At 36.8% G+C, this 27,801-nt stretch overlaps 1 protein-coding gene across 1 annotated transcript; it reads right to left on the bottom strand.

Moving 5' to 3' along the window:
• Positions 1 to 1,584: 1,584 nt before the first annotated feature.
• PSMA3 (proteasome 20S subunit alpha 3) lies at positions 1,585 to 24,193 on the bottom strand. The gene is made up of 11 exons (XM_019923464.3): positions 24,043 to 24,193; positions 21,403 to 21,485; positions 15,279 to 15,402; positions 12,495 to 12,596; positions 12,343 to 12,416; positions 10,245 to 10,317; positions 8,655 to 8,720; positions 5,656 to 5,702; positions 3,520 to 3,587; positions 2,129 to 2,193; positions 1,585 to 1,723 (listed from the first exon to the last, which is right to left on the bottom strand). Exons 1-11 carry the CDS (start codon positions 24,061 to 24,063, stop codon positions 1,679 to 1,681), a joined length of 768 nt encoding a protein of 255 aa, XP_019779023.1. The 5' UTR covers positions 24,064 to 24,193; the 3' UTR covers positions 1,585 to 1,678.
• Between the last annotated feature and the right edge of the window lie 3,608 nt (positions 24,194 to 27,801).

The raw sequence follows: 27,801 nt of genomic DNA on the forward strand, positions 1-27,801 counted from the left end.
GGAGATAAGCCGACACACTCAAAATCTCCAAATCAGGTGTTGAAAATCATTCGCACCAGCTTGGTTATGTTAATCGCTTTGATGTTTGGGTTCCATGTTAAGCGAAAGAAACCTTGACCATATTTCTGCACTGCGATTCTCTACTTACGTAACGAAAACATTCCGTTTTTAAAAACAAATTGTGATGGGCAATGAAAATTGGATACTGTACAATAATGTGGAATAGAAGAGATGTTATGGAAGAATCCGAACAAACTTCTTTGGCCAACCCAATATTATTTGTAATCTCTAAACCAAAACTTTATTCTTTAAAACGTTTGTAATTTTCTTTCCTAGGTACCAGTATCGAGGTTTACAGTAATAAGGTATTCAGTCTTTGCTGAAAATAAATTTGTTATCTTGTCAAAGTAAAATGTGCCAGCCATTTTTCCCCCCAGAGGCTAATCATGCCTCAGTGGTGCAGTTACGAAGTGCCCCTACAGCTGAACCTAGATTATTTATTACTCCTTTGTATAGTTTTATGAAAATCAATTGCTTTTCTTTTCTAATAGCTGAGAAGCTTAGTTTTAGATCTATCTGATATATGTTTTTGAGGTGGCTTAGCTGCTCAGATTTAAGTTTCTTGAGAACCATTGTCTGTTTTTTTAAAGAGGATTATTAGCTATTCCAATGTGAATTTAAGAACAGATGTACTCACAGTACAATGAAAATAGAAGATTCATGTGCCATTCATACTTTGGAAGTTGGAAAAGTATAGAATGGTCAGACTGGCTTAGGGATACTCAACTTATTATCCATCCAGCTTAAGTTGTTTAGGTGTCTGCCCAAGGCCACTGGTGTCATTCTGAGTTAAATATACGGGTTGTAAGATGTAGCAGGTAATTTTACATAAAAGCAGCCATGGTAATGAGATACTGCTCTTGAGTTGTTTGTATAGTAGTTAAGTATTCTGGTATAATGATTTGCTGTTTAAACTATACAGATGCTCAAAGTCCGGCAACACCCTGCTGCTAATAAACTCAGTGACCTCAGGAAAGCATGACAGTTGAATGGAGTGATACTGGCATGAGGCCAATAAAGGGTGTGTGTACGCCTGGCACGCTTGGCCTGAGTTCAGACTGTTTCTTCCAATACTCATTTTTCCACTCAGTATCAGTTCTGTTTCCACATGCATTCTAATTTATTTTTAAGCATTAAATGTGGGTATTTTTATTTCAGCTTTACAGATCAAGAAATTCTTTAAGTGACAGGATAGGGGCTTTCTGAATCCTTAAATCCACTCCTCAAAGTAAAAAAAAATAAAATTCTAAAGATTAACAGTGTCTGATGACCGACAATCATCTCACTAAATACAAAATTGGGCAGTGGCATCAATTGCCTACAAAGTTGGTAGGTACTTTTTACACAACAGCCCAGCAGGATATGATCTTTAGGTTATAGATGAGTGAAGAAATGGAGTTTTGAATTAATCTGATTCCAGAGCAAGGAATTTTACAACAGGCATAAAGCAGCATCCTAATGCTGAATAAATATGTGCTCAGCTACCCCCACCAATTTTGTCAAGCAGATATTAACCAAACTTCAGTCGTTACAAGACAAAGATTTAATGAAAGTTTGTCAGTGGGTATGTATTAATCCAAAGGGCTAAATAGTTAAATAGAAGTAAACGAAGTAAATGTTACATGTTATCATCATCTGATTCATCTTCTTCCTTCAAAGATTCCTGTTAAAGAGAAAAGTGTTTAAAATCAATTTTTAGCATTGCTATAACAGCCTGAATCTAATTAAGCACTTGTCATTAAAATTCTTTGTAAGTGAAAATGAACACTGGTTTAGAATAAGACATTCAAGTAAAGAAACGGGTAACTAAAGTACATCTTGCTGTAACAATCAATGACTATATTCTTGATAGGATACACACAGTATGAAAGCATTAAATGTCCTGAAAAAACTTTGCCATTTTCACAAGCACAAAAAATTTTTTTTGGAACCAGGGCAACTTTATCCCCATTGAGGATAACCTAGAAAGTTTTCATCCTTCAGTTCAGCTCAACTCTTCAGGGTTATTTAAGAAAATTCAACGTATCTCCATATCTTCAGCTAGAATCGTTTTCATGCTGTGGCTTACCTTGGCATATTTCTCTGCCTCTTCCCTTATATCTTTTGGAACAATTTCATGTCTTCCGTTAGTTACTGTAAATTAAGCCATATATTTAAATGAATTAAAAACAAGGACTGTAATTGTGATTTGCAAATACCATATAATCTAGCCAATCTACAAGTGTAAATACCAGATTCTCTGAACTCATCTTTGTGTGTTTTCCCTACATATTAAATCTGCCCAAATTTAGCTCTTATAATAAAGAATACATTATGCTAAGATTTATCCTGATGCTATTAAGTCCTGAGCATTCATTCACAGCATGGTTAGATTTTAAAAGCTGTCCTTGAAGCCTTACAGTTGCCATGCTAGAAAGAAAAATGGTGATTTCCCAGTAATTCTTTTTTAAAATATGCAATGGGGCTTCCCTGGTGGCGCAGTGGTTGAGAGTCCACCTGCCGATGCAGGGGACACGGGTTCGTGCCCAGGTCCGGGAGGATCCCGCATGCCGCGGAGCGGCTGGGCTCGTGAGCCATGGCTGCTGAGCCTGCGCGTCCGGAGCCTGTGCCCCACAACAGGAGAGGCCACAACAGTGAGAGGCCCGCGTACCGCAAAAAAAAAAAAAAAAAAAAAATGCAATGGATGTTTCAAAAAAAGTAAATAAACTAGTCACAGCTTTAGTCAATTATTAAGCAGAGCTTTTCCTTCAAAAATAGAGTACCTCCTAAATTTGTTCTGGCTCTGTTTGTATTAGAAGGGCACCCAGTGGTCAGAACACATTGTGGCCAATATTGCAGTTGAATGTGTGCCTATTTCATGACCCAGCAATTCCACTCTTAACATATATTTCTAAAATGCTACTACATATGTGTACCACAATAGATGTACAAGATGTCCACAGCTGCATTGTTCATTTTACAGTAAACAAACACTGGAAAGTCCCTAACGGTGTAACAACAGAAGAGGAGATGAATAAAGTGTTATTTTCAGACAACAGAACACTGTACAGCAAGCCAAATGAACAAAAATACTACTGTATGTAACAAAACTGATTTACACAAATATAATTTTGTGAAAAGAAATGAGGAACAAAAGAATCCATAATGTCTAATTCCATTTATATAAAATTCAACAACAGGTCAAGAACTATGGTGTTAGGATTCAGGATAGTGGTTACCTCTGGGGAGAAGCCTAAGGGGTGATCTGGGGGGCTGGTCTACTTGTTGACCAAAGCAGTATTTACATGAATGTATCCATGTTGTGACAGTTATCAATTCATTTGTTATTTGTGTACTCTTATATGTGTATACACCATTACTAATTTTTTGTTGTTTTTAAGAAAAAATAAGGCACCCAGTAGTACATTAGGTTTGGTACAGATGACTCTGAGAGCAAATAAATGTAGAAAAATAACTTACTTTCACCAACCCAGCTGAGCTCTAGTTCAAAAGCTTTATCCTTAACTTCATCATGTACTATGTAAATTCTAGAACAGAAAGAGGACGTTAACATTCATTTGGTCATCTACATACATAGTTCATGCACCTAGCTCAGCAAATTAGAACAGCCATTCCTAATGTAAGTATCTATAAAATGATACACACATTATATACAGTCTATTATGAAAATTACACTAGGACTGATTAAAAAATTAAACACTCACTACAAAGGATTCAATATACCTTACACCTTTACAACCCAAGTTGTTTATTTTGATATTCTTTTTTTTTTTTTTTTTTTTTTTTTTTGTGCTGTATGCAGGCCTCTCACTGTTGTGGCCTCTCCCGTTGTGGAGCACAGGCTCCGGACGCGCCGGCTCAGCGGCCATGGCTCACAAGCCTAGCCAGCCACTCCGCGGCATGTGGGATCTTCCCGGACTGGGGCACGAACCTGTGTCCCCTGCATCAGCAGGCGGACTCTCAACCACTGAGCCACCAGGGAAGCCCTTGATACATTCTTTTAGAGACATACCTGAAAGATACCTCCTAAGGAACATATATTCAAATGGGAAAAGGCCATCATTCCCTGTGTGCCTTTTCAGTATATTTTTTTCCATTCATTAACTGATTTTTTTAAAAACCAAACTAATTCATTAGTTTACAATTAGTGGTCTCTTCGTTCTGCACCTTCTTGGCAGGAATATTTTTAAACCCCTTAAGGTATGTCCCTTAACCTGGCCTTCAAACAGTACATGACAAATTGCTGCCAGCAAGAAGGCACTGTCACACAACATATTAAAGTAGAAGTAAAAACAAAGTATCAGCAAAACTTTCTTATTTTATACTTTCCACCATCTTATACAACAAAGTAACAAAAGTAATTTGGAGAGTATTCCTAAAGCCTTGCTTTAAGAAAGCACCTTAAAATTGCTAGAACTAAGTAAAAGAAGCATAGTGCTCCATTTTATTAAATGATAAAGGGATGGCTTTCCTACACGGAACAAAGTAGAGTCTAGTGTTACATTTAAACATAAAAGGTGCAGGAAGAACTGATTTCCAGAAGACTTCTCAGTGAAGGAAATTGAGTTATCATGTTAAACTGCTGTGCAATTCAATAAGGATTACTTTTTAACTAGTTCTATTATATGTTAGTTGCCAGTGTCCCCTAGGTTGTTATTAACTGACAGTCATAGAATGGAATGGATTCTGCTTCTTCACAACTGGAAAGGGGGGAAGGGTCTCATGGTAAAGGGGGGTGGGGGGTGGGAAGTGAGGGTAGCAGGAGTGGTGGACGATTAGTACAAAATTATAAAACACTTGTGATTTTAATACTTTGCTACAACCATCAGTATAGAGATTAAGGGTACCATTCAAATAGTATATTTATTATTATATAATAGAGCCCTCCAAGACTTTTCCCTTGCATGTGTTATTAGATGTAAAACCTGAGACACGTGCACAAAATGCTGACTAGACCATGTTCATGTAGTTCTAATGTGGAGTAGTTAGAAGTCTCTGTGAATTCTCTGGAATATTACATCTACTACTTTTAACTCTGAAAAGCTGGCTGCAACACCAGCATTTTATTAGATTTTTTGAAATACCAAATGCCTGCCTTCTTTGATGTAAAAAAAATCATGGGCTTCGAAGCATGTTCACTGAGCTTTTACTGGCTTTGTTGTTGCTTACTATTACTGTAATATGAACTACTTCAGGCTTTCTTCAGCTATTGCTAGATGTTTTGAAACACTGCTCTTTTCATCTTGTTACAACTTTAGCTGTAGACCTTAAAGTTGTAAGCTAAGGTTAATATTATCGGGACTTCTGAGATTTAAGAAGTCGGGAGCTATCAAATGAAGTCCGTAGAGGTTCACTATATCCTCCTATTCTTGAATTCTGTCACCTGAACAGGAGTATATTTTGTCAAAAGCTATTTTTCCCCATCCTATTCATTGTCACTTGGATATTCTCCTTAATGAGCCATCTGAGAATGTTGGATTCACCTTCTAAAACTTATGCAACAAGTTATTTCCAAACAAAACGGCCTCAGGGTTAATGTATAAGGTAAGGTCAAGTGAAATATTTTTGTCAATGCTAAGGAAAATTTCAACTTACATTTTTGCAACTTCTTTAACAACATCACAGCAGGTCATTTCTTTCATCTACAGAAAATAAAATATATATTCATTATGTTATGATTCAAAGAAGAACGCTTTCCACCTGTGTAACTTTCCAGGTTCTTTCCACAACTTTTATCAGTAACCCCATGCTCTTGAGATAGATTCTCAGATATAAAACCAAAGAAAATAACCTGAAATACAAAAAGACCAGAACCAAAGTTTTTTATTTACAGTGTAATGTTTTTTAATGATTATGCCAAAACATATTCTGGACAACCCTTGGGCACCACTAATTTTGTGAAAAATATTAAAGTTTATAAAAATCTAGATTCCTTTATGAATTTATTCACAGGCAGACCCTGACATTTAAAACATTAGCAAAGAAATGTTTTTTTCTTTTCTTCTTTATAGCCAATTCAGGATAATAAAATGTAAACAAACCACGAATACCTTCTATATTCTAGAGGGGGATGAAGGAGTGAAATAAATTGTCCCTCATGAAACTGTTTAAGACAAAAATGCAAAATGTCAGGGAAAGCTTTGAAGAACCAAGATCTGAGTGGGGTCTTAGTTGGATCTGATTTGATTTTGAGGAAGATAAATGAACAGCACAAAGCAAAAGTGAACATTTGGAAATCAGGGTAGAAAAACAGCCCTTAAATGCCCAGCAGAAAAGTCTGCTGTACTGTAGGTACTGGAAGTAACCAATGCAAAAATTTTTTTAGGAATATGTGTTTCTGAACACAGCTGACAAACAAAAAAAGAGCAAACTAGTGTTCATATTCTGGATATGTGGAGGAGGATGGAAAATGGCGAAAAATAATGAATATAGTCATACAGCAGTCCAGACTTGAGGTGTATATCTAGGCTTATTATTTATTTTTGGTATTTTTTTATATTTAGAAATCTTGATCACCCAGCTTATACAAATAGGTAAAATATTGGAAAATAACAACTGTTCACTCAATCTAGATGGAGATATTTTGTTGTACAGTATCTTTTCTGATGATTAATTTTTTTCATGTTAAAACTGGGAGTGAAGAAAAGGAAAATACCAATATTCATACTTTTGCCCTTACATGTTAAGTTCTATATTTAGTATATTAATTGTAACATACAAAGACAAACTTAAACTTGAAAAGATACATCTTAAATGTCAAAAATATTTTTATATATGTTGGTAAAGTTTATTTCATAAAGTTATATTCTTGGTAAAACAGAACACAAGCAGAAAAGCAGACCAGAGTAATGCAGGGGTTGGCAACCTCTTTTTGTAAAGAGCCAAGTAGTAAATATTTTATTAGACTTATTGGGATATGGTGTTTGGTCCCCGTCACCAACTAAACTCCACTGTTGTACTAGGGCAAAAGCCAGAGACTGAATATGGCTGGGTTTCAATAAAACTTTAAAAAGCATTGCAACTAGAGATTATCATACGAAGTGAAGTCAGAGAAAGACAAATAACCATATGACATCACTTATATGTGCAATCTAAAATGTGACACAAATGAACTTATCTATGTAACAAAAACAGACTCAGACACAGAGAACAGAGCTGTGGTTGCCAAGGGGGAGGGGACTGGGGGAGGGATGGAGTGGGAGGTTGGGGTTGGCAGATGTAACTATTATATACAGAATGGATAAACAAGGTTCTGCTGTACAGCACAAGGAACTATATTCAATATCCTATGATAAACCATAATAGAAAAGAATATAAAAAAAGAATGTATGTATTTGTATAACTGAATCACTTTGCTGTACAGCAGAAATCAGCACAACATTGTAAATCAACTATACTTCACTTTAAAAAAAAAAAAATGCAGGCAGTGGGCCAGTTTGCTAACCTCTGATTTAGAGCATATGTTTTCATCATTAAGTGTACATGTTCCTCAATAGAAGTAATCGTTCTCAATTCTTAAGTACGATTTGTTAGTATTCCCATTCCTTGCTAGGATTTAACCACAGAGGACAAAAGAACAATTGTACTAAACAATCTATTTTCAAATTTCCACATAATACTACGGAGAGATCAAAGCAAAAGAGAAGATAGTAGAAGACAGGGACTTAGCACAAACCAGGGAGTATATGATGGAAAAGAACACTGGTCTAAGAGTTATTAGGTCTGTGAATTGTTCATAAGCAATATTCTATGACTCTAGCCAGTATGTTTAACCCAGGGCTGGACTTGGACTAAGTGATCTCTAAAGTCCTTTTGTCAATTTTATCAATACTAAAATACCAAACATAAATTAGGCTTTTATACGTCTAGAACTTGCCATTAAATTCCAAGCACTAAAAAAATGTTTTCTAGGACCTAGCCTTAAATAAGCTGAATAAGTTAATTAGTTGAGCATTAATATTTAAATGTATATAAAATTTTTTCTCACTGTAATTTACCAAAATGTTGATGAATCATACACCTGTCTTTAGGGAAGTTTCTGATAAGCAATGAAGAGTTGGTGGGTACTGTTTCAATATAAAGTTGATCAATTTATGGCTAAAAGGAAAGCCAGCAAATTTTTAAGAAACCTTTTTCACACTAATAGATAGATGATGGGTTCCCATGCCCTATTTAGCTAGGAACAAAAAGGAAAGAGAAGCAAAGGAGCACAGACTCTTAATGTGTAAGACTTCCACAGACAAAAGCTGTTCTCCAGATGGAAGAAATGATACAATAAAAGAGCAAAGTTCTCAGCCTAAGGGTCACAGGGCTCCATGAATGGGCTTCAAGGATTTTGTGACATTATATGAAGATTTGTTCGTATTTTTTTTGGATTAAGCAGCCACCAAAATCATAAAGGGATCCATGACCCAACTCTACAGGTAATATGCTACCAGCTTTCCTACTCAGCCACCTAGCTAGCAGCTTCAGAAAGCTCTACTCAAAACAGCAAACCACACTTGGAGTAAAAGGTTTAGTTTGTGGTGATAAAATTTCACCACATGAGGATAATGCTATAGCAAAATTTCAAGCAGTAAATATGTATGTATTACCTGAAGCTTTTCGATTTCTGTCTTTGCAGCTTGTCTGGCTTTGCCAATGGCACAGCCCCAATAACCCTATTTAAAAAGAACATACACGAAAAATACATATGTATTATTAAATTAATATACTATCATAAGTCATTAATGGCTACTGTTTATTTAAAGGTTAATGAAAGGTTGTTAAATGACATTCAAAAGCACATCTGGAGAAATATAGTCAAAAGACATTTTAATGACCACCAAGGGACTCAAAAAAATTAAAATAACTTAAATCTAGAGTAATCTGTATTATTTTCAAGAAGTATATCCAAAGAAAAACAAATTATTTCATTATGTATATACACTTCATGAACTATAAGCACTTCTGAGGACAGGAATAGAAAAAATTTTAGCATTCTGACAATGGAAGTTATTTTAGAGAAAGAAATAATTCCTAAGAGTTAAATAAGCCTTTTTTTAATATATACATATGAATTATGTGTGTGTGAATATATACTGTTTTTTTTTTTTTTTTGCCACACCAGCACAACTTGTGGGATTTTAGTTTCCCAACCAGGGATTGAACCTGGGGCCTCAGCAGTGAGAGCACGGAGTCCTAACCACTGGACAGCCAGGGAATCCCCTAATTTATACTGTAAAGGTTTTTTTACTTGTGTAACCAGTGTATAATGACAAAACATAAAGAACATTTTTTTTAATGAGTATTAAAAAAACCATAAAAATCTCAGAAGACACTTAAGAAAAGGTAATTAGAGAAACGTCCAAGAAATCCCACTTGAAATCCTTTTTAAAAAGGGAATTGGGGAACTCCCTGGTGGTGCAGTGGTTAGGACACAGGCTTTCACTGCCATGGACCTGGGTTAGATCCTTGGGTGGGAAACTAAGATCCCACAAGCCGTGTGGCACAGCCAAAAAAACACAACAAAAACAAAACTTTAAAAGGGACGGCATTGGGCTTCCCTGGTGGCGCAGTGGTTGAAGAGTCCGCCTGCCAATGCAGGGGACACGGGTTCGTGCCCCGGTCCGGGAAGATCCCACATGCCGCAGAGCGGCTGGGCCCGTGAGTCATGGCCGCTGGGCCTGCACGTCCGGAGCCTGTGCTCCGCAGCGGGAGAGGCCACAACAGTGAGAGGCCCGCGTACCGCAAAATAAAAAAAAGGACGGCATTACATTCACTTTTACATTCATTTTTAAGATACTGCTAATATTTGTAGTAATAAAGGAAATAGCACATATTCAAGATTTTATCTTCACTATGCAGTTTCTATAATAGCATATTTAAAGCCACAAATCTGGGACTTCCCTGATGGTCCAGTGGTTAAGACTCCACACTCCCAATGCAGGGGGCGATCCCTGCTGGGCGAACTAAGATCCTGCATGTGGCATGGCTCGGCCAGAAAACCAAAAAAAAAAAAGCCACAGATCTTCCTCTGCCTCACATTCATAGGTTATTGTCATTAATGTTAAAACAAGAAAAAAATGTTACCTTCCTTGAAAGAATATTAAAGAAACCTCATATAATCCAAATACATGATTTAAGTGCTTAATGAGAGACCATTAAACTAGAAATAGAATTTCAGATGATTCAAAACTACTCACATATGAAACACCCGATGGGTCAATCATGTAGAGTTGTGCACCATCATTCACACTGTAAGACCCTAACATGAAACTACATAAAAGTAAATTAGTAATTTTAAACCATGATTCTTAATACCAGAAAAGTATTAAAAAGTACAGTGATAGGGCTTCTCTGGTGGCACAGTGGTTAAGAATCCGCCTGCCAATGCAGGGGACCCAGGTTCGAGCCCTGGTCCGGGAAGATCCCACATGCTGCGAAGCAACTAAGCAACTAAGCCCATGTGCCACAACTACTGAGCCTGCGCTCTAGAGCCCGCAAGCTACAACTAGTTAAGCCCAAGCGCCTAGAGCCCGTGCTCTGCAACAAGAGAAGCCACCACAATAAGAAGCCCGCGAACCGCAACGCAAAGCAGCCCCCACTCGCCGCAACTACAGAATGCCCGTGCGCAGCAACAAAGACCCAATGCAGCCAAAAATAAATAAATTTATAATAATAAATAAAATTTAAAAAATAAAAAGTACTGTGATAAAAATGCAATTGTACTTTCTAAGACAAACATTTACTAATACCCATATAACTCATAGTAAACACTTTGATAATGTAGTTTGGATAAAAACTAGTATATACTTGAAAACTTTTCACAATTCATGTGCCTTTGTTTAGTATTAAACTTTCTGATGAAACTTTCCTGAGAGGACAGCAGTGGAGAGAAAGGAGTACTGATAGATGGACAAGTAATAAGGGGGCCCAACAGCTAAAGGAATAAACATGAAAAAGCCAAGGGGACAAAATTCCTGATGTGAATACGCTGAAACTACCTAAAACTCTTGTTCCACCCTTCATTCTTTTCTGGCTATTCCCCGGTATTCCTCCATTTATTTTCCTGCAATAAAAATTGCAGGAAAATTGGTTCAATGCATTTTTTTTATGCTCAACAAATTAAAATTAGGGTATTAAAAAATCATATGAATTACTGATATTTTGAAATTACAAGTAGAAAAGAAACCAGCCTTATCATTTCATGTGCAGAATACTGTAACAGCTACATCCCATTTAAGAACATCTGACCTATTGCTTAAAGTATATCAGATGGAAACTAATGAGAAAACTGAAGTGTCAGTATAATTGGCTACTAAATAGTAACAACATGGAATATATTTAAAATCAGTTTGCCATTTCCTGAAAATGTTTGGGTTTAGTTCCAGATACTTTTTTCCCCCAGTTTTATTGGGAAATAATTGACATACATTGTTATATAAATGTAAGGTGCACAGCATGATGGTCTGATTTACATACACTGTGAAATGATTAGCACAATAGGTTTAGTTAACATGCATCATCTCATATAGATACAATTAAAAGAAAAAAAACTTCCTCCTTTTGTGACGAACTCTAAGGGATCTACTATATTAAAAATTTTCCTTTTTATCACACATCAGTGTTAACTATAGTCATCGTGTTGTACATTATATCCCTAGTACTTTAAAAGTTTATATACCTTTTGGGACTTACCTTGTGGGGCAGTGGTTGGGAATCTACCTGCCAGTGCAGGGGACATGGGTTTGAGCGCTGGTCCTGGAAGATCCCACATGCCACGGAGCAGCAACTAAGCCCGTGCACCACAACTACTGAGCCTGCGCTCTAGAGCCTGCGAGCCACAACTACTGAGCCCATGCGCTGCAACTACTGAAGCCCACATGCCTAGAGCCCGTGCTCCACGACAAAGACAAGCCACCGCAATGACAAGCCCATGTACTGCAACGAAGAGTAGCCCCCTCTCGCTGCAACTAGAGAAAGCCCGTGCACAGCAACGAAGACCCAACGCAGCCAAAAATAATTTTAAAAAAAGTTTATATACCTTTTGACCACCTTCCTCCAGAGAATTTATTATAATTAGATTAAAATATTACTATGAATTCTGTGTTTTATCCTGTCCAAATCTGCATAGTCTTTCATTTTTCAGTTTTTATTTTTAAGTACATCATTTTATTTAATCACTGCCCTAATACTTCTTGATGATACTTCATTTTTTAAGGGTATAAAAGGCTAATTAGATTCTGAGAAAACAAATACCTACAGTACAGATACCACTGAATATCTCAGTAAATTTCATACCTGCAGCCAAAAGGTCTAACAGCACTGTAGAGTGTATAGGCATGTACATACATGGCCACTCTGTCTGCAAGATGCTGTGGGGAAAAACAGAAGAGCTTATTAATACTCTTCTCTTTCTGTTCCAAAGGCTCTTCAACATGTTATCAGCTTACTTTTAGTGGAATGTTATATCCAAAGTTAGATCTAAAGTTGGAAGCCTCTTCTCTCGCAATGTCTGCTAAAGAACGAGCATCTGCCAACAAACCCGCTACGGCCTGAAAGAAAAAAAAAGTACCAATTCAGTAGATAACATTCCTATCACAAATCAAGGAAAGTATGCAATTATTACAGGCTTATTTGATATTTTTAACAAGTATCACTATTAGAATAAATCTGTTTGGCTTAAAGGTCTTTCTTTACAAGGCATTCTGGCATTTTGATGCTTGAGTACGGGATTACAATTTGGAAATTTCCCAAGTGTGACTACATTGTTTTGTCCATTGATCACATTCAGAAAAACCTCCATGTCTCCCCATTCTCCACTTCATTATAAAGAACAAAACAACAACAAAGAAGAATATAACCATTTGTTTTGGTTAGAACTGATCCTTTATTTAAAGCCATTCTGTGTTCAAAAAGCTATTAAAAGTTTTCACCTAAAAGGCACAACCTCAAATTCCTTTTTCAGCTTAACTAATAAATTGTAATGACAAACCAAAACATGACAAACCACAAATCTGGTGGCTTAGAATTGCAATTACTAAACCACGTGCTGAGACATCCCAGGGCACTATAGTGAACTCAGAGTTGTGGGGCATTTTAAGTTTGGGGGAAACATATGTTGAAGTACTTAACGGTTTCAACATTAGATCATTCTACATTCTTTTTACTGCCATCCGCTCGTTGAAAAGCTGGGTTGCCATGATATAAAATAAGTACTGTGCAAAAAACAATGCAGAACAGGAAACGGGGTGGAGGTGGGGGGCGGCATCTAATCCAATTCCAAAGTTTAAGAAGTTGTGCAGTACACATTAGTTAACTGTGACTGTTTAAAAATATTTTTCTTTTGCTGTATGTGGTGAGTTTGTTTTTGTTTTGTTTTTACAGCTACTAAGTTTTTAGGACACAACCACTTAGTTGTTTAGACCTACATATATAATAAACAGAACCACTGGGTATTTCTTTTGGTCTAGGGAAGCCATGAAAACAGAAAAAACTACTGAAACACTTATGGGTACTGGGAACCAGTGGCACAGAAGATTTGCAGAATTTAAAAATAAGTACTATCAAAATTTTTGATAGCCTTTTTTTCTACTGCTACCTAGTAGTAGTAATAATGATGAAAATCCTTAACATATTATTGATCATTCATTACATGCTAATAAGCATTTTACATAATTATACATGAAGGTAGGTAGGTACTATTACCACCATAGTTTTGCAGGTTAGAAAACTGCTGTTTAGAATAACTTCCACAAGGATACCCAGGTAGTAATTTTCACCATTTAAACAATCTTCCATTGCTTTGGATAAAACCCACTGTGAAGTCTAAAAATTTATCAAATCACTTGGAGACAGAACATTAATCCTTCATTTTCTCCAACCCTGTTCAATGTCTAAATGTTTTGCCAATTTCCAGCTATAAGGAATGCCATCAGTTTCCTGGCTTTAAATAACAAATGGGACAAATGTGAAAATTCTAGGATGATAAAATTCTTTCCATCACTAAAGTGCTTATAAGCATATATGATTTTTTTCCAAAATATACCTATCTAAAGTTTTTTTAAGTGAAAGAAAGCAGGATTCCTTACCTCATACCAGCTAGGTTACAATCTGGCAAGTTTCAAGAAAACATACCAGTTTCACTGGCAATAATAAATTTGTTCAGGAGAGAAAACAAGTTCAAAAAAAAAAAAAATCTGAAGCAAAAAAAAAAAAAAAAAATTTTTATCTGTAGCTTTATAGTTTACTGGCTATATTTTGCTAGTCCTTTTTGTGTTTGTAACACATCTCATTTAGAAATAACAAAGCTACTCGTATTTCAGCAGAATGAGTGGATCCTATAGGATCTCACCCTGCAGAATGGTCTCTAGAGTAACACACAGACCATGCAGACCCAAGTATGAATCCCAGCATATTTCTTTACCACCTGTGCATCTTTTTCTCATCTGTAAAAATGGGATTAATATTACTTGTACTGGGTTGTCAGGATTAAATGAGATAATTTATGTAAAGAACTAGCATAGTACCTAGCACACAGTGTTCTCTTTTCTTCCTTGACTTTTCAGTAAGTAAAGTTAAAAATCATTTCTTTTCTTTTTTTTTTGGATTGTTGCTCTTACTGAAGAAAGTCTGACATCTATATAGGATGACTTCAGTATATACCAGTAATGTATCTATGTCTTGGCCTGCAACTGTGCAAAGCAGTCACTCAAGATACCAGCTGCATGAAATAAATACAGTGATGCTTATGAAGCTACTAGAAAGCATGTGTTCACTTTTCCCTTCATCGGACATCCTTTCCTGATGCTCCACCTTACTATAAAGGTCTTCTCTTTCTGATAACATCTTCAGTGTAACAGTGATCCCCAGAAAGGATACAAAAAGCCAAAGATTCATTGCCTCTCAAGCATGTACCTTCATTGATCTATACTGCCAAGATTTCTTTTTAACCCATACTTCTCCCCCCCTCCCCCCCTCCTTTTCTTAAGGCAACTTGGTTTTTCATATCTATCTCCAATCAGGTTATACAATAAGAATGCTACCTTCCTTTTAGACAGTGAGCTGTTCACAAACCAGTAACTTTCTGATTACTTCTATAGCTGCTCTCTGCTGTTTCTGCCTCAGTGCTGAAGTATTAAATGGGTTCTTAACAATCACATTTTCACATATTCCAGTTAGTTATTTCACAAGAAACTGGACAAGGCAAAAAGGAACATTTTTAAATGTAACCTTACCATTCCGACATGCCGATCAACATTAAAAAGTCGTTTGTTAGAACCTTCTTCATAAAGTTTAGAAAGGACTAATTTTTCTACCCCAAAGACAACGCCATCTTTACATCTGATTCCAATAGCTGTACTGAAACAAGTAGAAGAAAATCAATTTTTTTAACTGAAAATAAAAGAAACTTTGTAAACCCAAGTTTAAAAAACAAAAACCACGAAAACAGGCAAATTTGTTTCTTAAAGCATATCAAGTCTTTAAAATAAATACATTTGAAAACTAGAAAGGACAGTCTAAAATGTGATGAATTAGATCCATATAAATAATCATGTGACCAAAAATCTCATATCATGACATGGAAAGATATTAATACATAAGTGAAAAAAGACGCCAACAAAATATGTACCAAATGGCACAGTGTCTAGCATATATTAGCCATCTTACAACAAATGCCGACTAAAGTCATGTGCAATTAAAACTGGTATGTAAGGGCTTCCCTGGTGGAGCAGTGGCTAAGAATCCGCCTGCCAATGGAGGGGACATGGGTTCGAGTCCTAGGCAGGGAAGATCCTGCATGCCGCGGAGCAACTAAGCCCGTGCGCCACAACTACTGAGCCTGCGCTCTAGAGCTCGCAAGCCACAACTACTGAGCCCGTGTGCCACAACTACTGAAGCCCATGCGCCTAGAGCCCGTGCTCCACAACAAATAGAAGCCACGGCAATGAGAAGCCCGCGCACCGCAACAAAGAGTAGCCCCCGCTGACCACACTAGAGAAAGCCGGCATGCAGCAACGAAAACCCAACGCAGCCAAAAAAATTAATTTATTATTTAAAAAAAAATGGTACATAATATGCATACAAAAGACAGGCTACATACAAACTAAAAAGTTACCAGTGACTATTCTCGGTGGAAAGATTATAATTCTTTTTCTTTCTTTTGCTTTTTCTGCAATAATCATGTGTTGCTTACTATTTAAGTGTAAAAGAATAAACATTTTGTACAACTGTTTAAAACAAAGTAGATCAAAAAATAATCTGAAGTAAAATGTGGAGAAATTATACATTGCCACTTCAAGATGAAAATACATGAATTACTTTAATCTTCTAATTCTTTTAACAAAGAGAAACAACCAGAAAAATGAGCTGAGCCACAGGCACAAATATGTAAAGAATTGCAGACACTCCTTCCCCCACACTTCAGGTATCTTTTCAAGTTTAAACTCCTTGGCCCAGCTTTCAGCACTCCCCAAGAATCTGCAAAGCCCATCTAGCGAATTCAGTTTCCTGTTATAGAGGTCTTGTGCTCTACCAAATTCAACCTCACTGTCACCCCTCAAACACCTTAATGTTCATTTTTGCTTTTCTGTCTTTATTGCGGTTATCCTGGGTACTAGAATACACTTCCTCCTCACCACTGCCCATTTAAATAAATTTCCACAAACTTTTGCAAAGTCACTTGAATAGCCTCAGGTAGCCATTCCCAATTATCCCAACTCATCATCTTCCTCACCTTTCAGAACCTAAAACATTCTTTTTTCTAAACTAAAAGTTCTAAAAGTGTGGTTTGTGAGGTCAAAATTATTTTCATAAAAATACAAAGACAGGGGCGTCCCTGGTGGCGCAGTGGTTGAGAGTCCGCCTGCCGATGCAGGGGACACGGGTTCATGCCCTGGTCCGGGTGGATCCCACGTGCCTTGGAGCGGCTGGGCCCGTGGGCCCTGGCCGCTGAGCCTGCGCGTCCGGAGCCTGTGCTCCGCAGCGGGAGAGGCCACAACGGTGAGAGGCCCTCGTACCGCAAAAAAAAAAAAAAAAAAAGTGTGATGTTTCTGATAGTTTATAATGAAATATGTCTAATTTGGAAGCTCTGTTATAACTCAGTGAACCAATATTTTCCAAATGACCAACTCACAATGTTGACGGGTAAAACATGCAAAGTGTAAGACAGCCCAACAGATTTTAATGTAAAAGTAGAAAAAGTTCATTGTTATGTTTTCTGACTCCACACTGCAACTAATCTTTAAGAAACTAACATTTGTCCAGTTTTGGTATAGTATCATAAAACAACATGAAGCCTGATTTGTTTCACAAGCTCCAACAAAAGTAACAACATACTGAAGCAGAAGGAGATATGAGACTCTCTTTAATTAAGATTCAATTAATTATTGAGATTTACAAAAATGTAAAACAATGCCACTCTTCTCACAACATTTTTTTCTATGTTTTGGAAAAGTAATTTGCATTAAAAATGTTATTAATGGGCTTCCCTGGTGGCGCAGTGGTTGAGAATCTGCCTGCTAATGCAGGGGACACAGGTTCGAGCCCTGGTCTGGGAGGATCCCACATGCCGCGGAGCAACTAGGCCCGTGAGCCACAACTACTGAGCCTGCGCATCTGGAGCCTGTGCTCCGCAACAAGAGAAGCCGCGATAGTGAGAGGCCCACGCACCGTGATAAAGAGTGGCCCCCGCTTGGCACAACTAGAGAAAGTCCTTGCACAGAAACGAAGACCCAACACAGCAAAAATAAATAAATTAATAAACTCCTACCCCCAACATCTTCAAAAAAAAATGTTATTAATGTTACTCAAATATTTTAATAAATGTTAATTTAAATTATTTGTTAACATGCAGTTGTGTTTATTACTGTTACTTAAATGAATTTATAAGTATTTTTAATTTTTCAGTTTCAATTTCTAATATGGTAAATATTGATGAACCAATAACCTGCATAAATAAATGCTCTTCAGGGTGATGTTAAATATTGATAGAACCTACAACCTACATAATTAAATGTTCTTCAAGGTCCTCAGTGATTTTTTTTTCCAGGTATAAAGGGGTCCTAAGGCCAAAATTTTGTGTACATTTTTGTTCCAAACAATCTAGCCTTTCAGTTATGTTGCTCAATCTTCCTTTCATATCCTGTCTCCTCAATGAGGCTAAAGGGAACGATTATAATTTTACCCCGTTTCTCCTTTTGCATATTACCTGCTAGGAGCATACTTTTATAAAATAGTTTTGATCATGATATATATATATTTTTTTTTTTAATAAAATGTTTTTAAGTATTCACTTATATGTCAATTATTTGTTTTGGTAGTTCCTATGCTTAACGTAACAGGTACTCAAAAGTATTTGCCTTCTAAATTCCCGAGATTGAATTTCTATCTCCAGGACTTCCCTGGCAGTCCAGTGGTTAAGACTCCACGCTTCCATTGTAGGGGGCATGGGTTTGATCCCTGGCTGGAGAACTAAAATCTGACATGCTGTACAGGCACAGCCAAAAAATAATAATATAAATAAAAAATTTAAAAAAAAGAATTTATCTCTTTTTAATGCAGAATATAATCATATCAAATTATTTGGTTAAATGTTTTCTATCAGTTTATATGCCAGACTCGTAAGAAAATTCATATGTAATTTTTCTATTTTCTACTTTCTGTGCCCACAAAACAAACATTTTCAAATTTCATTCTTATGGTAAGGTATATGAAGTAGTTAGGTTAGATGTCCACATCCCAATTTTACAGACAGAAAAGTAACATTCAGAGGACTGAATAGTGGAAACCTATATAATATTACCATTAGGCAGCAGCTAGGAGAAAAATTCACATCTTCTGATCCTCATCCAGTATTCCATCATACCAAGTTACACAGATCCCTTTAAAAGAGGAACTTTCCTAGTAATTTTTCTTTATGCAGGAAAAATACATTAATTTTTAATGTTTCCATTTTAAAAAATTATATTTCTTCAAGTTTGCTTAAATGTAACTGTTTTAAACCATATTTAGAAATACTTTATAGAAAACAAATTGCTAAGATACCCAGACCCTCACAGGCTAGTCTCAATTTTCTGGGTTACAGATGACTTCAAAATGCATCTCCAGTTTTTCCCTTAGTCAAGACATCTCCCACCAGTTTTTTACACCAATGAAAATGCAAGAATGCAAAGGAGGAAGAGAAAAACAATGACTTCCTCAAGTCTTTCTCCAGCTCCTTGGCCTATGAGCCTATCTTCTTTAACCAACAGGAAAAAAAATGTGTCAACTTATTTTTTCTTTTTTTTTTTTTAGGTCTTTAATCCATTTTGAGTTTATTTTTGTGTCTGGTGTGAAAAAATGTTTTAATTTCACTCTTTTTTACATGTAGCTGTCCAGTTTCCCCAGTACACTTATTTGCTTTCATTTTTTTTTAATTTTTAAATTTTTTTATTGTCAACTTTTTTCTTGAATTTGACTCTCTTCTGAACTCTTTCAGGCCTTGCACACAACGACAAATACAGTGCAGCCTAAAATTCTTAACAGCCTTACTTCTATTATATTATCAGATACTGACAGTTTGTAAGTAACAATATCTATAATAATACATTTAAACACAGAATCTACTAGCTTCATTAACAAATCCTGTAAGAAGACTTAAAAAATATTTTTGCTCAAAAACTTTAAAATACTATTTCATAAACCATTAGAAATCCACATACCTTCTTTCTACCACCCAGAAAATGCAAAAAATGAACATTTATTTATTCAGTAACTACTGAGGGCTATGTGCTAGCCCATGCAAAGACCAGTTACAGTCTCTACCCTCATGAAACTTCCATAATCAAATATCGAAGATACTAGTAGAAAGTGAAAAAACTACATCTACACGTGGACTTTTCTAAAATTCTGGACACATTTCCCTACTACACAGGTTTTCATTATAATGAAAACACCAAGCTCAAACATCAACACCATTTGTTTAGTAGGCCTAAAAAAAAATTTTTGAGAGATCTGAATGAGATGTCATGAACAAAATTTTTTTCATCCCGAAGCTGCTTTAGATTCAAAAATACTATTTTTTTTTTATATATATATATATATATATATATATATATATATATATATATATAAAACTGAATCACTGAGCTGTACACTTGAAACTAACACAACACTGTAAATTAACTATACCTCAATAAAAAAAAAATTAAAGGGGCTTCCTTGGTGGCTCAGTGGTTAAGAATCTGCCTGCCAATGCAGGGGACACGGGTTCGAGCCCTGGCACAGGAAGATCCCACATGCCGCGGAGCAACTAAGCAACTCAGCCCATGCACCACAACTACTGAGCCTGTGCTCCGCAACAAGAGAAGCCACCGCAATGAGAAGCCCAGGCACCGCAATGAAGAGTTGCTCCCGCTCGCCACGACTAGAGAAAGCCTGTGCGCAGCAACAAAGACCCAATACAGCCATAAATAAATAAACAAACAAACTCTATTAAAAAAAATTAAAAATGAAACCAGTTTGTGCAGACTATGTTCAATTAGAAATGATTTTTTTTTTAAATGATCATATATGAGACACAGATGTAGAGAACAAACGTATGGACACCAAGGGGGGAAAGCAGCGGGGGGTGGTGTTGGTGGTGGGATGAATTGGGAGATTGGGATTGACATGTATACACTGATGTGTATAAAATGGATGACTAATAAGAACCTGCTGTATAAAAAAAAAAATTTAAAAAAAAGATCATATAACTGATTGCAAAAATTCTTCAATATAAGACTCAGAGAATTTGTCAATAAGCCAGTAATTCAACTAAGATGTTACAGTGGTGGCAAGGAATCATTTTAGTGAATTACTCTAAACAAAAAAAGACAGAGTGAAGGAAATAAGTCCAACGGGAAAATATCTTAGTGATCCTACACCTTTTGGAGTATGGCAGCAGAAGAGAAAAATAAAAAACATCCCTGCTGAGATGATCATGTGACCAACTGCACAGGACATTTAAAACACAAGGAAATAAAAGATCAGACGATAAAGTCGCAATCCTAATGGCCAAGGAAAACAATGATATGTATCAGGAATTTGAAAAAGGAATAAAGGTCTAGCAAAGATGTTGATGAATTTGGTTTTATACACTTCATTTGAGACTTGGCAGAATGTCTAAGTGGATAATTCTGGAGTCAACTGAAAATATAGGCACATGGAAAGATCTGGCCTAAAGAGAGATCTGGAAATGACTAATAAATTGAGATTATTTTAGGGCATATATTATTCTGTGCCAAAGTAACATAACAAACCCTAATTACCAAAAATATAGAAAAGAAGACATTTAATACCTGGTTAAAACATGGTAATTTCAAGTAAAACAATGTTTCTTACCTACTATTTTCCACAGCCTTCATAGCATACTCAACTTGAAAAACTCTTCCATCGGGAGAGAATGTAGAGGCTGACAGGTCATACTAGGAGGAAAAGGCAATAATAAGCTTATAATGATGTATCTTTGGCAGTAATAACCTTACACTTTTTTTTCCCCCTAAATGGCTTACACATCAGAAATGTGTGTTAAATCTCAACACAGATTTTGCTTTAAAGAGAAAGGGGAAGCATGTCAGAGCAGCAACAGAAGCTAAGACAAAGTTATACACTTTAGATTTCTGCTAGAAAAGCAATGGATACAAGTCCTGCATCAAGTCAGAACTTTTCCCACACAGGAAATGGCTCATTTCTGAAAAAACTGCTATGGTAAAAACAGCATTGGAGCATTTTAATTCATAGCTGTGGCACTAAGAAACTGAGGGACCTTGGACACATCATTTAGCATTCAGACATTTAATAAGCATCTATTATATGTTAGTCACTATAAGGAAATACAAAGACTACTCATTCTAGAAGTCCTTCATCTTCAAAAATCAGACCATGAACAAATCTAGGAGCTGAAGATACAGCAGTAAATCAGAAAAGGTACTATGATGAAAATAAGACAGGGTGAAGTGATAGTCTCAGGGACTACCACAGACTACCTGATCAAGTAAGGCATTGTTGGGGCAATTATATTTAGTTATTTAGGCTAAGCTAGAATTAATAACAAGTAATTAGTCATTTAGGATATGGAGGAGGAGCGTCCTGGTATTTGGCATAAAAGACCTTAGGGTAGAAATAAGCTGAGCACAATAAGAAAAAGAAATAAGGCCACTGTATCTTGAGCACCATAAGTGGTAAACAGAAGAGTAAACTATATCGGAGGCATATAAGGGCCAAACTATGTTAAGTCTTTTAGGCTGGAGTAGGAAGTTTTCATTTCTATTCTAAATCCAACAGAAAGTCATTGGAGTTTGAGGGGGAAAGGGGGAGAGGTTATGTCTAATTTTTTTAAAACGTTGTTCATCTGGAAAATTAATTAGAGAGGGAACAAGAGTGGAAGCAGAGGTTAAGTATTCCAAAGGTAGTGTCTTAGACTATAGAAAAAGAGATGGAAGGTGTTATCGTTGGAGGGTACAATCAGAAAAACCTTGCTAATGGATTGGCCCTAGGAGTAGAGTAAAAAAGAAATTAAAAGTGCATCATAGATTATTTTTCATTTGCGCAACTAGAACTCGCCCATTCACTGAAATGAAAATTGTAGGAGATGCAAAATGGCAAGGGAAAAAGAAAACCCAGAGATCTACTTTGGACATGTCATTTGAAATGGCTATTAATCAAGTGGAGAGAAATGTCAAGAAGACAGGTCTTCATATCCAGAGTTCTTGGGACAAGTAAAGACAGGAGATAAGTCTTCAACAGTGGTGCTTCCTGGTCTCAGTTTGTTGATTTGTTAAATGAAGATCCTTAACTCTACCACTGTAATACCGAAATATCTCACCTGGTTATATTATCAAATATTTTTAAAGGGTTTGTAGAACCCTTTAGAACACTATTAATCTAGGGTAATATTAATGTAGTTGCAAAGTCAATTTGCTACAACAGGCATTACTGAGCATCAACTAATCCAAAAACTATATGACAATCTTAGCATCTCATAACCGAATGGATTAAACCATTCCAAGTATAAGTTGCGTATTATCAAACTCGGAAAACCAGTATTTGGGCCTAATGGTGAGTATAAAAGTCTTGTGCACAGTAGGAGTATAAAATGAACTGAGAAACCCATCATTCAATGCCTCTAGTGAAAACCACCAATAAATATTTCTAAACAAAAACTGTATTTTCTACATGGAGAAATACATAAAAGGAGTAAGCAGAAGATTGCATATATGCAGTTCGTTTGACAAAGGAAAGTAGTAGGCCGAAAAAGTTAACAAATCCAACTCCAAAATCCTGAACTGTCTTCAAAGTCAGAAGCGGTTAAGTCTGTAGCTAACCATTTAAACGCTTAACGGTACTGACACCTCATAGTGCTGTTAAGTGATTTGTACAGGAAAAGCTGAGACACAGGAAAAATGGAAAGGATTCTTCCGATTCCGCTTTTTAGACTATTTTTCTTATCAGTTCTGAGAAGGCTCCAGGGACTCATACAGAGCGGTCCATCACTACACTCGAAGGAAAGACAGAGAATCCCCGTGAGGCAGCAGCACCCCAGGAACTGCAAAGGGGTTCCTTGGAAAGCGGCGTCTCTGCCCTTGGACTCTCAAGCCGCCTTGCCTCAGTGGTTCTCAAGAGGCTAACTGTCGCCCAAACCCTTCACTCACACACAATTTCAGGCCCCACGAGTTTTCACTTTCGGTTTCCCTAAGCGACTAAAGAAAGTGACTCAGCAACCCAAAGCGGCTCCAAATCTAACTGCTGCGCGGCAAGCCCGCCACACCTGAGCTGAGAAGCTTCAAGCCACGGTCACTGCAGACGCGGGCCTAGCAATCAGCGTCGGAAAGACCCCCGGTCCACCGCGCAACTGGAAGCGGCCCACCTGCCTCCAGGAAGTACCAGCGCACCCCGGGCCGGCGCACCCCTCGCGGTCCGTCCGCGTTCCCTTCCCACGCTAATCCTTATGTAGACTATCACGCCGAGAGACAACGAACTCACCCCGGTGCCGATTGAGCTCATCGCGCTAAAACCCACGGGGACGCCTAGGTCTTCAGGATCTAAAGCGATCCCCCTACGCTGCAGCACGCAGACGAGTAACAGGCTCTCTCATTGGCTCTTCTTTCCACCAATAGCCTTCTCTGTGGCTCGTTCCTGGGGCCTTAGCCCAGGAACAGAGGATTGTGGGAAAAGGAAGGGGATGTGCGTGGGGTGCAACGCGCATGTGCAGAAGCAATAGAAGTGGGGTTACGTAGGATTCTGCTTACTTCTGAGAGTCAGGTTTCGGTCTTGAGGGTCGTTGAGAAACTTTAAGTTTTCGGATGGCTTGAGGAGCTGCGCCATTCCTTTTCCTAGGAATTATTATTTATCTTTTATCCCTCTCTTTCTCTGCCTAATTCTTTCTTAGAGCAAAGCAGAGAGGTGTTCTTATACTCTTACAAAGACCAGAGAAAACGGTAGGGGAGAGGGTTTCCCTCCACCCTTGGCGGCCTTGTTCTAAACCAGTATATTGATGGCATCCCCTTCATCCACCTATTCTAACAAAAAAGAAGGAACGTGCGCTCTAAGGGTATCACCTTTAAGCTCAGGTCGGAATTTTACAGAAGCATTAGGACTCTTTGAGTGTGACTCTATTTAGTAGAATTAAGGATAAGACTGATTAACTATTATTTGTTGAGCTCTATATGTCCCAAGTACTCAGTTAAATACTGCTGGCTGATAAAACGGTGAAGGAGACATTTACATTCAGTGAGAAGAAATAGGCAACAAAAAGTAAATAGGCAAATAGTTGCATCTTGTGGTAAAAAAAAAAAAGAGACAATGGAAGTTTGAACTTTAGACCTATTATTGATATTTAAGGAAAGACTTTCTGAATGGGTGATATTTAAACTGAAACTTGGGGTTGTTATCGAAATATAAACTTGGCTTGTTATGGGAACTGTCAGATCAGTGTGGCCTGTCATAGAGATTAAGTGGGGGAGAGTGACAGGAAGTGAAATCAGAGAGGTGGAAGTGGGATCAGACCTTGTAGTGGTTTGGATTTTAATCTGATTTTAAATGGAAAGCCATTTTCCCCCCCTTTCCCCTGGAAAGCCATTTTTAACTGCTAAATACTTCAGTGTGTATTTCCCCCAAATCAAGAACATCATTTTACGTATCCACAGTAAAACTATGAAAATTAGAAAATTAACAATACTTTTTTCTGATCTGCAGACTTCATTTAGATTTTGGCAAATCTCTCAGTAATGCCCTTCATAGCAAAAGAAAATCCAAGATCACACATTGCATTCAGTTGTCATGTCTCTAGTCTCCTTTAATCTGGAAAATTGTTTCTTAATATTTCTTTAGGTTTCATGGCATTAACACTTGAAGAATACAAAACATTTGCTTTGTAGAATATTCTGCAGTTTAGGTTTGTGTGACTTTTTTCATGATTAGATTTGGGTGATGCATTCTTTGTCAGGAATGCCACAAAAGTAACCTTGTATTCATATTAGAATCTTATATTAGGAGGCACGTGATGTCAGTTTGTTCCACTACAGATGATGTTAACTTTGATCACTTAAGATTTCTCCACTATAGTTTCAATTTTGCCCTTTGTAATTAATAAATATCTTGTGAAGAAACACCTTGAAACTATGTAAATATCCTGCAACTCCTTCACCTTTCACCCACTAATTATAGTATCCCATGATTCATATTTGAATCAATTATTATGATGATGGTTGCCAAATGGTGATTTTCTAATTCCGTCATTCCTTCCACAGTTAATGATTGGCTTTCTACCATGAGGTCATCAGTTTTTTAAGCAGAATGATATGATCTAATTTATTTATTAAATGATCTCTCTTGCTTCTGTGTGAAGAATGATAAATACAGGGAAGAACAGAAGCACAGAGACTAGTTGGAAAGCTATTGCAGTCCCGTGGGCAAGCAGTAATGGAGAATGAGCAGAGTGGCGGCAGTGGAGGTGGAAATACGTGGATGGATTTTAGAAGTGTAGGGCTTGCTGAAAAATTAGATGTAGAAAGTGAGAGAGAAGGAGGAAATTCAATTGCTAATTTCTGCTAATGAAGCATTATAATTAAAGGTTAGTTTTTATTCTTGAACAAATGGATAAAGAAAGGATTTGGATATACTTGGAAGACTAGCCATTTAATTTGCCTAACCCTCACTGAAATATTCTAGTTGCAATTTTTTCATGAAGGGTCCTGAGTTAGTCCAGGGTAGGCCAAGAAAGTGCTGAAGAAAGCTGAAGAGTATAGTCCTAGGAGGGTTCACCTTGAAGGTAAACTACAAGTACTCCAAACTTGTTTAGGGATCCAGTTAAACTCTTAATTAACTTTCCTGCTTGTGTGTGATAAACACAATTTGAGTGTCTAATGCCTACTGTGTATTGATTAATAATTATGAATTTGGAACGCTTTCTGAACTCGATGAACTGCCTATTTGGGGGCTGGATTGTTGATATATCTCGTATCTTGGAAGAATACACTGAATTGTGGTCTAAGGTTCGTGATTGCCTGATTCATTAGAAGACTTAAAAGGTGTGAGTATGGATGTGTTTGTTTTAATTACTTTAAATTACTTTAGAAGTAGTGCATATAAAATCGGTATGTAATCTACATGTCTTTCTTAGAGGGTGATAAGGTATTTTTGGTTATCAGAGTCTGGTTTATACTTCCATCTATTAGAATACATAACACAGTGCTTTGCACATGATAGGTACTTAATAAATGTGTTGAAAATGCAAATAAATACAAATTCAATTCCCAGTTACATTCTGCCAAGTTATAAAATTGTCAAAATAAGCCAGAATTTGCAACTGCAGGAAAAAATTGTTGGTGAATAATTGCATTAATATTTCAAGCTTGGAAATTTTAAATATTCTACTTAAATCCTAGGTGCACTTTGAGGAATCTAAACATATTTTATGCCATACCTTATTATTATGTGTTAATTAAGCAGCTCGGAAATGTGATGCGCAATGTGTTTAACTTCTAAATACTGTGTTTTAGGGTTTCAGGGATAGTAACCTAAGGATTCTGTTACTCCCAGGTTAACAATTAGGCTTTAGCTTGCTGTTCTGAGCAGTAGGATAGACACCACTCCCATCACAGAAATCTGCAGAGTTCCTTATCTAGAGAACTTCACTAGTATCTCAGAATATATATATTTCCATAGAAGATTATTCCATTGTCTCAGCTTGTCATAATTTGGTCAGAATCAGTTCTTCTCCTTTTCTTCTAGAAGTAACTTTCTTTGCCAGAAGACCCACAGTCTCTACAGTCCTTTCCTCTCAGCTTGTCTCTTGGGATGGATGGTAATGACAACCTCTCAGGGTCCTATCTTTCAATTGTCAGGCAGTTACCGGAAAGAGGGCTTATTTTAACTGAACCAGTATCCCCTTCCTCAATTTAACTTTCCTTGACTAGATCCTATTAAAGGAAAATAGCTAAGCTCCATTTTTCTTCCGTGTGTGTAACTAACTTCATTAAAAACTTTGTTTTTTAATGCCGCGTCCAAAATTGTAGGAATCCATTATGCCATTTGATAGAAAGTGAACAGTCTTGATACGTGTTTATGTAAAGAAGATAACGTATTGGGCAGTAAATATTTTAAAACACTGCAGAAAAAGAGATTCAGTGATTCTGTAATGAGAAACGCGTGTTTTCAGTGCCTTTGGGATACACACGCACTAAAAAATATTAAATCTAAATACAATTAAAGAACTGTTTCAAAGAATTTAAGAAACGAATT

Source organism: Tursiops truncatus, chromosome 2 (genome assembly GCF_011762595.2).
Source record: "Tursiops truncatus isolate mTurTru1 chromosome 2, mTurTru1.mat.Y, whole genome shotgun sequence".
NCBI classification, from domain to species: Eukaryota; Metazoa; Chordata; class Mammalia; order Artiodactyla; family Delphinidae; genus Tursiops; species Tursiops truncatus.